Genomic DNA, 14,876 nt, shown 5'->3' with positions numbered 1-14,876 from the left:
GTATAATTTTATCTGTATAACAAATGATGTTGTACAGGTCATTCTGATTTTCTGAAGTCATTTTTGGCAATCCACGAATCATGTAAAATGTATGGAGCAACACCCAGCAGGTATATGACATTCCTTCGTGTGTACAGTACCATCAACAGCAGTAAAAGAAGAGAGCTAATAAAAAGGCAGAACCACTTGCAGGTATGTGTTTAAAGCCCTTAACATATGACTTTTCAATATTCTTGCATTAGGAAATGTCTCTTGTATTAATGCGCTGTAGCTGCTAGCATGATAATGTGATGTGTCCTTTATTGGCAAATGCTCATGCTCTGGTTTCAGGAGAGAAAAATAGTATCAATCTTAATGCTCTTCTCTGTTCAAGTGCCTGAAAGAGTGAAAAGTGGTTTTCTTGTTTTTGTTAAGACTTTTCCTTGAGAATGTATCAGACTGGGCATGTTTCTTGTTAAATGCTCTGTTAAGTAAAGGTAATAATTTACTGGAAAGTTAGAGATGTTTATTCTCAATCAAAATATTTTCCAGATAATTTTTTTTCAAATATATCTTGAAATATTGGTATTATATAAATAGTATTAAGTAAAAAATGTAGAAAGTGTGAATAAACAAAATAGTTAATTTTGAGCATAATTGAAACTTTATTTTATATCTATGTTTTTTAGTGTTCAAATATGTAGAAATCAGATAATCTATTTTATTTCATTCTGTTTAACTTTTATTGATTTGCTTTTAGGGGAGATATAGTTACATTGAGTTAATATCAGTTAACTGAAATGCTATTGAATTACTGGGAAAAATATTATATGCTAGTTGTTGTTTCATTAAAAGGTTATTTTTTTGAGATTTTTTTATCTTCTGCCTGTAGTAATAGATCTTAGAGCAACACAGCTAGAACTACCAGATCTAATTTTTAGGTTAAATAATATCAAGAAAATGTGAAAAACAATTAAAAAAAAATAGTCTACATTATTCTTTGTTTGTCCATACTATTTGTAGCAAGTGTTCATTTAAATTCACTTCAAATTTGTTCCTAAATATTTGCTTCTTATAAACCTTTATAGGCAGGTGTTTCAAAGCTGAATGAGGCTAAAGCCCTGGTAGATGAACTGAACAGGAAAGCTGAAGAACAAAGCATTTTGCTCAAAACGAAGCAGGATGAAGCTGATGCTGCTCTTCAGGAAATTACAATATCTATGCAGGTAGGTATACAATCACATCAAAAGTGGGGGGGGGAGAAAGAGAAAAAAAGCTGTTTTTCTATCTTTGGTCTCTGTAACTGCCTATGTTTTCTGTTCTTTTCAACTGTTACAAAACCTGATGCATTTACAAGAATTTACCTAAGGGAAGGTGTGAGCCCAGAGGCTTGAATAAAGTTGCAACAGGACAGAGGATTATGTAATTTAAATCAGGTTAGAACTGGCTGAGTAGGAAGAGATCAGTGCAAGTTTTGTACCTGAGTAGTGTTCACTGTTGTAGTTTAGTCTGTCTGAAAGTTTTCCTAGAACTTTGCAAGTCCAACTGATGGGTTTTATGTTTATCCCAGATAGGGAATTTCAACAAAATACTTACAAGTAGCACTATTTTAAGTAACAAATACCAGGAATTAAATTTGTGAGCTATTAGAAAATATGTATTTCATGAGGTCTGGTTCTCAGAAGTTAACCTCAGACAAGGTTAGATAATATCTCAATATTCATCACTCTTTGAATTTTTATTCTTCAGCTCAGAGGCAGACTTTTTTTTTCAAAATTCTATAATTTTCTTTAGTAGTGTTTTCTCAGTCAAGTAAAATAATTGTATAGACAATAGGTCTCTACATTGATACTTCCTGGAATTATAAATGTAGGATAAACTGTAATGAGTCTACTGTCACTACACTGTTGTTTTTGGGTTTTTTAATTTTTTTGTTGTTACTGTTTAATGTGGTCACTCTGAAGTTTGATGTCAAAGACATTCTCTATATGCAGTAGAATAAATGCCTAGTCTTTCAAACCATTTGTTTCACAGTGCTTTAAAGGTGCATTACTTCCATTCTTTGTAAGTCTCTTCCTGTAGGCAGTTTTTAATATTTTTGGGCTCGATCTGTCTATAGTACATGAATTTGAATAATAATGATTGGCTTGGTGTATTGATGATTTCAGTTTTAAATCTGCTGTTGTCCTGTAGAGTTACAGATATGTGGGTAGCACATACTACACTGTAGGAGAAAATCAAAGGATAGGCCAAAAGCAATGAAACATGATGGCCCCATTGACATCAGAAAAATTACAGTGGAAGTTATATTATTTAGATTACCATAAAGTATAGGTGCCCTCTAACATTTTAATGTCACTTCAAATGATCTAGCTTATATAACAGAGAGAGCTCTAATACATACAGGCTCTTTTAATCTCCTTTCAGAGAAAAGCTTTTGACCTACAACTGAATGTTAAGGTTTTGTTATTCAGAGCAATCATTCAGTACATGTTCATTTGCATGAAATGTCTAATCTAGTTTTATGTAGCTAATGTTTTATGGATTTGAATGTAATCTTCAATAATATGCTGATCTGTAGCTTGGGTTAAGTGCTCAAAGGATTATTATTATTTTAAGATTTTCTCTGCTTTTATGCATCTGTTACCTTCTGCTACAGCTTCAACTCAGCAGTTGGTGGTGATAACGTGTTATATACTGGAAAAACAAACTCTGGGCTTCGCTGTCTTTATCTTTTAAGTGATCTGAGCCTAGAGTACTGATATTTTATGTTATACTTTTATCCTCAATGAATAAAAGACTTTTAAGGTCCTTTCTACTGTGGTTTAATGTACTGGATATTAATTGTTGTACTGAAGTGTTTAGGATTCCTGGAGATGGCTAATAGCTACTGTCTGCCTGTAGACACTGGTAGGTACAGTACAAATCCAGAAAAAAAAAGTGTAAACCTAAACAATTTACAATATAAGTTTATGACATAAGACAGTTATCCTTACAGACAGATTGGTACAAAATTGCAAGTAAAGAATCCCTACCATGATTAGGAATTCTAGCTAATAAGCTACAGTTCCAATACTGCTGCTTTTATGAACATGATAGAAAAAGAGTGTTTTAATGGTGTTGTGAAAGAAATTGAAATTGAAATGGGATCAGGATGAAGACAGTGAAAGGAAAATAGTACTTTCAAATGTAGTAAGAATGTTACAGAGGCTGTCAGCCTTATACTTTTACAGGAAGGCTGACATAGGAATGCAAAATCAGAAGGAAGGGGAAAAAAGTCACAATGAGCCTCACAGATAGAGGTACAGATCTGGTCTATGGTAAAGAAAGGGAAGGACACACTGTAAAAGCAAATTATGCTTATTCCATATAGTTTATTTACTTAGCCAGCCTGCCTAATATCAAATACCCTCAGCTATTTTATTGTAATTGGTATTGTGCAAATTTTTATAATGACGACTAAAAGAAATAAGAGACCTAAAGGAATAAAATCTATGTAAATTTGCAAGCTAAAGGATTTTTTTTTTTACAGAGTGCTAGTGAGCAAAAAGCAGAAATGGAAAAAATAAAACACCGAATAGCAGAAGAGGCTGCAGAAATAGAACAAAGAAAAAGAAAAATTGAAGATGAACTGAAAGAGGTTCAGGTAAGAGCTGATAAGTAAAAGTAATATTTTGCAGTCTGATTTTATCTGACTTATGTCCTGCTTTGCAAAATAGTTTTGCAGAATTTATCCCTGCAATTCTTAAATTTTACTCTAAATTATTTTGATATCAAAATGTTTATGCATTAGAAAACAGTATGCCATGTGGCAAATAGAGATTGTCGTTCTGGCATTTGTGTTCTGTTAGATAGTAATTACAGAAAGAGTTTTCAAGCCAAATCTTTCCTTCACCTGCTGTTTCTATGCTGCCATGCTCTCCACCTGAGTTCTGCTGATTTTATATACTGTTTTTCAATTACTCATATTTTATATAAACCAAATACATTACTTTGATTTGATCAAGCTGGTAACATAGGGCTTTGTATGATCAGCTGAATGGACATAGTTTAGTGGGAGATAGTTTACAGTTATTACTAAATCCTGAAAAGTGTATATCTAATGATGATACAGCAAATTGCTTGTTTAAGAGATTTTAGAGCTGTTAAGCATCAATTTTTTTGGGAGGCATGTGTGTTCACTCATTGCTTTTAGTCTGTGTTTTTCATACTATGCATTTAAAATTTATACTAAAGACTAGGAGAACAATACAAGAACTTAATTTTTTTCCTTTTAAATATCATAGGTACCAAGGAATTATATCTTTGTATTGAAGGAGACATAGAACTACAGGATTAGACCCATTCTGTGGTCTTTGATAAATACGAAGGATGTGCAAAGTGTGCACAGTCTTTAATGATAATCTGTAACTTTGTTTCCTCACTATTTTGTTGCTTTGTTGATAAGGGTGAAGGATTTGTTTAGCCACTGGAAATAGAAAGCTCTTGTGGCCTGTACTTCTGCGGATGTTTGCAAAGAGTTCCCCTTTCATGCCTATAAATAGTGGTTAGCATCATTATTAAAAGATACCTGTATCACAATGTCAAGATTATATGATACTGTTTTATATGGAAGTGTACTGATTATCACTTAGTAAATACATGGCAACTTTTTAGTAACTTGTAAACATGAATCTGCATCAATGTTAGTTTCATAGGTAATAAAGTATTTAAAAAGAACAAGAAATTGTGTGAAAACTGGAATGGGAAATGTTCAGTTTCTCATATGCTCATCTCTCTTTTTAATGTATTTTCATGTTTTAAGCCATTGGTTAATGAAGCTAAATTGGCTGTCGGAAATATAAAGCCAGAGGCTTTGTTAGAAATCCGGTCACTACGGATGCCCCCTGACATAATCAGAGACATTCTAGAGGGAGTTCTGCGCCTGATGGGGATTTTTGATACTTCATGGGTGAGCATGAAAAGGTAAGAATTTTATTTAACCTTTAAAATTAAACAATGAATAACAATGTGAACTACTTTCTATTATATTCTGGAGTCTTGTGCTCAGAATTCCTCGGTATCATATGGAAGTAACCTTTTTAACATTTGTTTCTTCTTTACTTATTTATTTAATTATTTTCACAGTTTCTTGGCCAAAAGAAGTGTAAGGGAGGACATAGGATCATTTGATGCCCGTAATATTCCAAAAGAAATACGAGCAAGTGTTGAAGAACTTCTTTCTAAAAACAGAGCATCTTTTGACCCAAAGGTAATTCCTGGTTCCATTACGTAAAATGAAAACAAGACCAAAAAAAGACCAAAAGAAAAGACACAATTGCCTGGTTTGCGAGAAAAAATTTTAGGATGAACAGTTAGAGAAAAAGTGATGAATTCTGCTTACAGAATTTGTCAGTATAAACAGATGAAGATGTAGCAGAGATTACTCTGTTACATACTGCCTCCTAAAGTGAAAGTTTGGTTGGCAAGTGTGAAGGAGTGGGATAAGAAGTCATTATGGAGTGGGGTACTCAAAGATTTTCCTACTGCTATAAAGTAAAACTCAGACCAAGGAATATTAACTGGCTCCTTTGGCGTCCTTGTATCAGTAAGAGTCTAATAAATCATTCATTGATTTACAAGTTGTTAATTTCAGTTTAGCTTCATAGTTGTAAAAATACCCACTGTGGTTTTTTACGTGGATTGATGGCCTTCAATGTAATCTTAGTAACAATTTAAAAGATTAGTTCATTAGAAGAGTTGGCTTATTAGCATATTTAAGTTAGTAACTAGAAAATCTGTTGCCGTTACTTATCCTGTATTTATGTCTTCTACATTATACTTCAAGGACTTTCTTATAACAACTTTACTTGTACTGAATTTTTCAGAATGCTAAACGAGCTAGTGCTGCAGCTGCTCCATTAGCAGCTTGGGTGAATGCCAACATCCAGTATTCCCATGTCTTAGAACGAATTCAGCCTTTGGAAAAAGAAAAGGCTGGCTTGGAAGCGTAAGTTAGACCCTATTACAAAATCAGTGCTTTTAATTCCAATGGTGGTGGGTGAAACTGAAGCTGCCAAGGAGGAATTTGAGTATGAGGAAAGGCTTCTTTACTTGAGGGTGACAGAGCGCTGGAACAAAGTGCCAGAGAGGTTGTGGAGTCTCCTCCTCTGATATTAAAATTGTGCCTGCACACGAACCTGCTTTAGCAGGGGGTTGAACTAGATGATCTCCAGAGGTAATTTCCAACCCTAACCATTCTGTGATTCTGTGTGAATTGAAGTTTATTAAAAACAAAAGATAAAAGATAAGCTCATCCAGAGGCAATAAAATGTACATCCTGAGACAGAAGAAGTAAGTGTGCAATAGTTTCTTTTTCCTGGAAGCTATGCCTTAGATGTTTTTTGTACAATCATGAGTTACCTGTCTCAGCTGAATACTGTCAAGGAGAAATGAGCATCACAGATATGCTTAAAATGTAATCTGTCAGTGAAACCCATGCTATTTTATGAGATATACAGTTCCTCTTTTTCAGTCGTGTACTGAGTGTTATCAGTTTCTCCTTAGGATCAGAAAGATAAGACGTAGTCCTCTTACCATCCATAACCTGAGGAATCTGTACTGATTGTTTTTCCAGGTCTTAAAATTCTGTATGAGAAGAATTTGTTCTGATCTTTAGGAATGGGGTGTTTGGTTTCCATTTTAAAAACTATGCGATGAGAAGCTTTTACATGTGAAAATACATATTTCAATATAAAACACAATGAAGAACATCTTTGAACTATCTCTATGCAAATTACTTTCCTGTTGTATTTACTCTTTTTTTTTTCCCTTGGTTCCATAGTCTTAAAATAAATGTTACATTTTTATAGTAATCTCAAGAAAACCGAAGACAGAAAACGGAAGTTAGAGGATCTTCTGAACTCTGTTGGTCAAAAAGTATTGGAACTGAAAGACAAGTAAGTTGGATGTGTTTATTTCAAGATATAAAGAAAAAACATGGATGATTTTACAGTATAAATAATGAATTTTATCTAAGGAAATCTAACTTCCTGTCCTGCAAGATATTTACATCAGAATTAGTGATGCTCTGGCAATCTGTACTCTCAGTGGAGATAAATATTGTTAGATCACAATTCATCTCCTTGATCAGACGAAATAAATGCTCCTTAAAAGTACCTGCTTCTCACTTCCGACTGTGTTGGTAGCCTTTATTGGAGACATTGTAGATATCAAAGGGAAACAGTGTGTTTATCACCTTCTGAATCACAGAGGACTTCAATGACTCCTTAGGACTTTGGAAACATTCCTATACAAAACTTCTGCTGATCACAGCTTGAAGAGAGGCAGTATTTCTTTTAGGATGGCCTACTTTTCTGACAGTTAGCTAGTTAGCTATCTCCTTTTTTCTTAGCCTCTCATCAAGTACATGACTCACAGAGGCATAAAAATAGATCTGGTAAACATTTATACTTTCTCCAGATTCTGTTTAATCCAAGTTTTTCAGTTTAATGTTTTTATTATGTACTTAGTATAGGAGATACTTTGCAATCTGACATATGTACATATTACTAAAAGTCATGTTTTGTGGTCTGCAAAGAAAAAGAAATAATTATCGAATTATTGTAAATCAACTATACAGTGATTTGTTAGATTAATTAAATACTATATATTAGAGTTAAATGTTATATATTATCATTATATATTATATATTTATAAAGTAATGTATAAATATATTACTTTGAATAGGTGAATTAAATGTATTCATTATTTTATATATTAATCAAACGAAATAGATACTGAACAGTGTGAGATAATACCTAAATCATGCCTGTTTTTTGGGCATATTCTTACTTCATATTAAATTACAAAATAGACTACTGTGAATTAAACTGGAGTCATCCATGTGAATTATTAATACTATTTTTTAAACATTTGATAGATAAAATTTGCCAAATAGTTACAAATCTATGGTATGGCGTTGAGCCTGCTGTTGTCCTGACTACATGCAGAACAAAGCTTTACACAATCACTAAAATTGCCAGGCTGTTTAAGTAGAAGAAGGAATGATTTTTAGACATTATAGTCTGTATTTCAAATCCATTTTTAAATCTCACCTGTGCATCCATCTAGACTTTGTTAGCTAAATGTCTAACAAGCCCATCTACCAATTAGAAGCAGAAGGTATTAAAAAAAGAACTACTGCAGTTGTGTTCTTTGATAACAATAAGCCAGGCATTCATGACAAATTCAATCAGTTAAAGTTCTTTGAAAAGAACTGTTGGCAAGTTTAGTAGTTCATGATGGCAATTACAAAAAGTATTTGTTTTACAGGTTTCAGAATAGAACAACAGAAGCAACAAAACTTGAAGCAGAACTAAGTAAAGCTCAGAAAACGTTGCAAGCTGCAGAGATGCTGATAAATCAACTTGATAGGGAGCACAAAAGATGGAGCACTCAGGTTAGTGAAAATTTTCAAAAGTACATCTTATAGCTGATAAGTTGAAAATACAGTTTTGCACTGCTGGAGAATGTGAGTTACTGCCATTCTGCATGTCTCCCAGTGCACATTTTTTTGATTTCTCATTAGAAAATAAAGCTTTAATTTTTTCTGAAACTTCTTTTTACTTCATCGTACTTATAACCTTGCTACCAAATGTGTAAAAATCCCCCAGTATTGTATTTCATAGAAAACATACAAAATTCTGTGCTGGTTTTCAATCTCAAGAATGTAATTGTTATGATGGCTGAACATGTCAGCAGTTGGACTTTTCAACCTGAGATACAGCCAAAGGGACAGATTTTAAACAATTACAGTCGTAAAATGTATCACCTTCATGGCATTTGTGTTGTAAATGTGCATATAGGTATACCCAAAATGTTGTTTTGCTTTTGAAGTCTTCACTTTAATGCTTGAAACTTTTCTGCTGCTGAAGTAGAGAAGGTAAGTATATCTTACTTGCTCAAATGATATACATGAGAGAAACTGGCAAATCTTGGAGGCACAGACCCTTCTACAGTCTGAAACAAAAAGGAAAATCTGAAGATACATATAAGCTGAAAATAGCTGTCACTTCCAGAAAGCCCTGAGTAACTTTCATAGGTCAGAAGATCATAAGTCTGAAGAAATCTTCATGCAGAGATACATACTTCTGTGTCTCCACTGATACCGAAAAAAGCCTCGGCAATTAGACTATGCCTGCATTTTGGAGAACCAAAGTTAAAGTTAGATGAATCCTTCTTGTAGGTTGACTACCATTCTGGAAAAATTGGAAAGATTTTCCTCTGAAAGTAGCTTTATGTAGCTACCTGCTGTAGTAGGAATTGGGTATATTTGAACCCCAGCGTTTAAATGCTTCTAAAAGTGATTCCTCAGTTTTTCATCTTGGTACATTAGAAAATTCAGACTATCTGTTAATGGTATGCTGTAGACTAAACTGGCAAATAGATAAATTAGGAACTCATCCCATAATGAAGACAGTAAAAAGGCAGTATTTCTCTCCCTTTAAAGTGAGGAAGAGCCAATAAAAAGTTGCCTTTATTTTGTCTATCAGCATTTATTTTTAATGTCAATTTGATTAAAATAAAAGGGACAGGACTTTGAAACCAATTATGGCAGTCACATATGATGTTGATACACTGTTTTTTTTCTTCAAAATACTGGAACATTTCAAAACAGAGTTGATTTAGTGCAGATAAATTATTTGAAGATATATGATAAATTTATTTTTATCATGTGAGTGTGCAGTGAGTAACAGTAAGTATAAAAGTTGCACATAGTATTTTTTGTCTGTATACATATTGTAAGTTATACTTACAGCCTGACTGTGATTAGGATCACATATTTCTTGTCTTTCTTACTATAATATTTATCCGTCGGCTTATAAGTTGAACTGTTCAAGAAATTCATGGATTTTTGTCATCTACATTCTCAGAAATATCTGTGCTATGCTCTGGCTATGCTCTAGCCCAGAGCTGAAAGGATTTTTTTCCATACTTCCATGTGTCTTAGCTAGGTATAGATAACCTGAAATGCAAGAGGAGAAACTGTCTCAACTATATTACCAATGGAAGGCAAACTTAATTCTGACATTTTAGTAACTGATGAGACGTATTAATGCAGGTTTTGTTTGCAAAGCACCTGTACTTTCTGTACTTCTTTTTTTGAAGGTGTCAGAGATAACAGATGACCTGGCAACGCTGCCTAAAAGAGCTCAGTTAGCAGCTGCATTTATTACATATCTTTCTGCTGCTCCTGAGGATCAGAGGAAAAACTGCTTGGATGAATGGACCAAATCAGCTGGCCTTGAAAGTAATTTTGTGTGTATGTTTGTCAGTGTCTGCATGCAAATAATTAAGCTTGATTGAGGAAGTGAGAAATGCCAGTGAGTTCTAATAAACTGTCTCAATTGTCTTTGTACTCCCAAATGAGAAGAGACATTTTCTTACTCAATAAATATTTCTAGATACTGACAGACAATTTCATAGAATCATTCTATGAAATTATTAAGATTGTAAATATTTATAAATAATTGTATCTTTATAGTCCTATCTTAAAAAGAAAAGTTTACAGAAATGAATGTGTTCACATTAACTGTTGTAAATTTGCCAGTGCATTCTGAATGCTTCTGCTTTTTCAGTAATCGTTTTTATCTGTGTGTTAGCAAAACGATAAAATATTTCTATGACATCTGCTACTTCTTAATAATAAGTTAAATAAAAGCAATAAAATAATAGATTAAAGGCAAGTCTACAGACTTGCACTCTATTAATAGACAAAGTCTCTGTTCTATATGGACTGGTAAATGCTTTTAAACTATGCAGACTGTAAATGATGACAGAAACTTACACTTTCATTTGTCAGAGTTTGATTTACGACGGTTCCTGTGTACAGAAAGTGAGGAGTTAGTTTGGAAAAGTGAAGGTTTGCCTTCAGATGACCTTTCAATAGAAAATGCTCTTGTCATCTTGCAGGTAAATTTGCTTTTTTGTCTTGTCTTGGAAGGATTTAAATTTTTACAAATTTCAGTAACGTGGCAACTTGAACTATTTAATTTGTGGGGGTTTTTTTGGCATCACAGAGCACACACACATACAGAAATAAGTACTTATGTAACAATGGATAATTTGTAGCAAAAGGAAAAAAAAAGTAAAAGAAAAGACATGTTTTCACTTTTGCTGCCACTATTTTATTCCATATCAGTCTATTCAGGTTTAAAGTGTAAATGGTCATTAACACCAATTCAACCAGTGGAAGATATAGCCTATATATGTTCACTTTGGCATATAATTTCTATTGCTTTTTTTCTCAGAAAAAGGAAGAGGCTATGTGCAGATACCTTTAAAGACCTATAAATATATATATATATATATATATATATATATATATATATATATATATATGTCTAATAATACTTGAGAAAAGGAAAATATCCAGTTTTATCATATATATAGATACATATAATACATAATATATGATTATGTATGTAATATTCTAGTCATTTATTAGATCTACTAACAAGATTCAAATCAGTTACCGATTTTTCTCCAGTTTGAATTTATTTTGCTTTATCATCCTTTTAGTAGATCTGTATATTCTTTTCTCAGTTTGATTAAACAGATTTTCAATAAACACTGTCTTGTACCATTAAGGCTACTTATATGCTACAATAAAACCTTATTTTCATCTTTTTCATTAATTTAATAGATTGAGCTCTTAAAAATCTCACCATGTGTAAAGAGGTTTTTGAAACACTCAATCAAGTCAAATAATTTTCCTTGTGTACATCCTCATAAAGCTGAAATTTGACATGATATTTTACCAGTGTGATCTACAGTACAGTTCTCAACCGTTTGTGCTGATCATCTTTTGATGCTTGAATACTCATCACGTTCCCCCATCTTTCAGTTTGAGATCTGTGTAGCTACTCAGTTTGGAATACTGGAACTCAATCTAAAAAAAGCCCCACACTTGGAAATGCTTTTCTATCAGACTGAACCAGAGAATTGCTGAAAATACATGTTTAAACCTTCAGCAAATTTGCTGACACAAAACTGGGAGACATAGCTGATATACCAAGATGGCCTGATGGCTGGAGCATATCTGCTATGAGGACAGGCTGAGAGAGCTGGGGTTGTACAGCCTGGAGAAGAGAAGGCTCTGGGGACACCTCGCTGCAGCCTTTCAGTCCTTAAAGAGGACTTACAGGAAAGAGGGAGAGCAAGTCTTTTCATGTGCAGATAATAAGAGGGGAAGGAAGAATAGTTATAAACTAAATGAGGAGAAATTTGGATTCGATGTTAAGAAAATTTCTTTTACTTAGAGTGTAGTGAGGCAGTGGCACAGGTTGTCCAGAGAAGCTGTGGATGCCCCATCCCTGGAAGTGCTCAAAGTCAGGTTGCATTGGAACCATGGGCAACCTGATCTAGTGAGTAGCCTTGGTGCCCTTGGCAGGGGTGTTGGAACTGGATGATATTTGAGGGACTTTCCAACCCAAGCCATTCTATGACTGAGTCTTTGATACACAAGAGGGTAATTCTGAGACCCAGAGGGTCCTTGACAGACTGGAGAAATGGGCTGACAGGAACTTCATGAAGTTCAGGAAAGGGAATTACGCAGTCCTGCACCTGGACAGTAACAACCCCATGTACCAACATGTTTTGAGGACCTACCAGTTGCAAAGCAGATTTGCAGAAAAGGACCTGGTGCTCCTGGTAGACTCCAGGTAGTCCATGAGACAGTTATGGGCCCTTGCCAAGGAGAAGGCCAATGGTATCCTGGACAGCTTTAGGCAAAGTATTGGCAGCAGGTTGAGGGAGGTGATCCCTCCCCTTCACTCAGTGCTGGTGAGGGCACACCTGGAATTCTGGGTCCAGTTGGGTGATGCACAGCACAAGAGAGACATGGACATACTGGATCGAGTTGAGTGTAGCTTTGTGCCTGAAAAATACTTGTATTCATGATTCTTTCTAAAATGCATTGAAGTCCAAACCCAGAAGTATTGTACCTTTTCCCATCAGAGGAAGGAAAAGGAAAACTAATAATTCTTCTAAGTTTAAAAGCAGTTGTGAATAATAAAAGCTGTAGATTGTACTCATTGAATAGAGACTCCTGTTTTTAAGAGAAGGTGAAGAACTGCCTAACTTCAGCAGGACAAACATCTGAGAATTTTGGATTTGGGTGGTCTCCTTGTTTTTTTAAAGAAGAGATAAAATGAAAGACATACATTTCCTAGTCTGTTATTGTTTCTCTAAACAGTTTGTTAATTAAAAAAGTTTTGAAAATACATATTCCATTAGTTTGGGGAAATGAAAAAATTCCAATTTTGTTCTTAAAATAGATTTTAATAAAAATATTTATATTTTTTCCCTAGAGTAAAGTGTGCCCATTTTTGATAGATCCTTCTTTCCGGGCTACTGAATGGCTGAAGACACATTTGAAGGAATCACGTTTGGAAGTTATCAACCAACAGGTGCAGTATTTACTCTTGGTCTTTTCTCTTCTCTATTCCACATTTTACAAAATAGTGTTTAAAGGTTTGTGATAGAAATAACCAAAAATCAGTTTATATTGTGTGAAGCATACAATTCCCCATAGAGTTCTAGGTTATTTAAAATTGGAGGGTCAGCATCTGGTATTATTTCTACAAGTTTGCCTCCTTGTCCTACTCTCTGATAATGTCATATTCCCTGATGAGAGGAAGATAGAAAGGATTTTCAAATAGAGAGGTCTTTTGTGTACTTTGTTGCAGTTCAGTGGATTTCAGGAGTATATATACGCTTAATTCCCTGTGATTGCTGTGTTGTATTATCTACATTGGAAAGAGTAAATTTGGTTTCAGTTGAAGATTAGGGTACCTGAAATTCATCATGTACGTGTAACTTCTTACCTGAGTAGTGAGGTGCAGCTCAGTTGCACACACACAGGCAGGCATCTGATGCTCTTCAGAAGTCCCTTACTGAACCCCCCTTGGCCTCAAAATATTGTTTCAACAGCATGTAGCTCTTCCACAACTCCCTCCTGGGTCTGTGGCACCCTTGTAGATACTCTCTGATGGTAGTAGATAACATATCTTTGGGTAATTGATAGTTAGTCCTGCTAGCTGACTGGCCTGATTACCTTTCAGCCTCTGTTGCCTAAATTTTCCAGGATCTCTATTGACTAAGGGGATCATAAGCACCACATGCATGTTTAAACACCTGTGTGCAAGAAAAGACTGCCTGTAGACCTCTTAATAATGTGATTCCTGTGCTTGGTTCAGTTTTGAGACATAGCTACATATTAAAATTTGAGATAAGAGACCTGACCAGGACTTCCAGGTGCACCGGGCAGACATGGCAGTGAACCTGCTCTCTTCTGTTGCAGCACTTAAAGATCTAGGCATGTTATATAGGTTTTCTTGATCAGTGGATCAAGTTTATTTAAACTAAATATTTGTGGCTAAACCCTGAAATATATGCCTCTAAAGGATTTTTCATCTATACTACTAATTTTTAGATTTGGATTATTTGGTGTAATGCCTTCCTAATCATTCTGAAGTGTTTGTGTTTTTGAAAAAAGCATGAATCAAAGGAATGTGTTTCTATTTATCCAGGACACCAACTTCCTAACTGCTCTTGAGCTGGCAGTGAGATTTGGGAAGACACTTATTATACAGGAAATGGATGGAGTGGAACCTGTGCTTTACCCATTGCTTAGAAAAGATCTTATTGCTCAAGGTAAATCACCAAGATCTTTGCATAAACTTGCTCAAAACTTTTGTAGGTTGATCTATTTATATAAAACTTGATTTTTCTGAAAGCATAATATTGTGTAGTTTTTTTCCTCTGTAGTATTAACCTGCTACTAACACTTCAGTGTATGAAATATGTTGGAGATATGTTCTTATTTAGTAAGTGGAAAAATATTGGAAAATATT

The 14,876-nt window shown here is 34.3% G+C and overlaps 1 protein-coding gene across 1 annotated transcript in view; it reads left to right on the top strand.

Annotated features, from left to right (window-relative positions):
* Window positions 1-14,876, top strand: part of DYNC2H1 (dynein cytoplasmic 2 heavy chain 1) — a 144,699-nt gene that overhangs the window by 45,788 nt on the left and 84,035 nt on the right. The window contains 12 exon segments of the mRNA XM_030946228.1: window positions 38-192; window positions 1,068-1,205; window positions 3,512-3,625; window positions 4,784-4,944; window positions 5,107-5,230; window positions 5,847-5,968; window positions 6,831-6,917; window positions 8,293-8,419; window positions 10,129-10,270; window positions 10,823-10,932; window positions 13,332-13,430; window positions 14,553-14,676. Of these exon segments, the coding sequence (XP_030802088.1) occupies window positions 38-192; window positions 1,068-1,205; window positions 3,512-3,625; window positions 4,784-4,944; window positions 5,107-5,230; window positions 5,847-5,968; window positions 6,831-6,917; window positions 8,293-8,419; window positions 10,129-10,270; window positions 10,823-10,932; window positions 13,332-13,430; window positions 14,553-14,676 (1,503 nt within the window).

The sequence above is a fragment of the Camarhynchus parvulus genome, chromosome 1, assembly GCF_901933205.1.
Source record: "Camarhynchus parvulus chromosome 1, STF_HiC, whole genome shotgun sequence".
In the NCBI taxonomy this organism is placed as follows: domain Eukaryota; kingdom Metazoa; phylum Chordata; class Aves; order Passeriformes; family Thraupidae; genus Camarhynchus; species Camarhynchus parvulus.
Note: the sequence above shows the minus strand (reverse complement) of the source record. Positions and strands in the feature narration are given on the sequence as shown.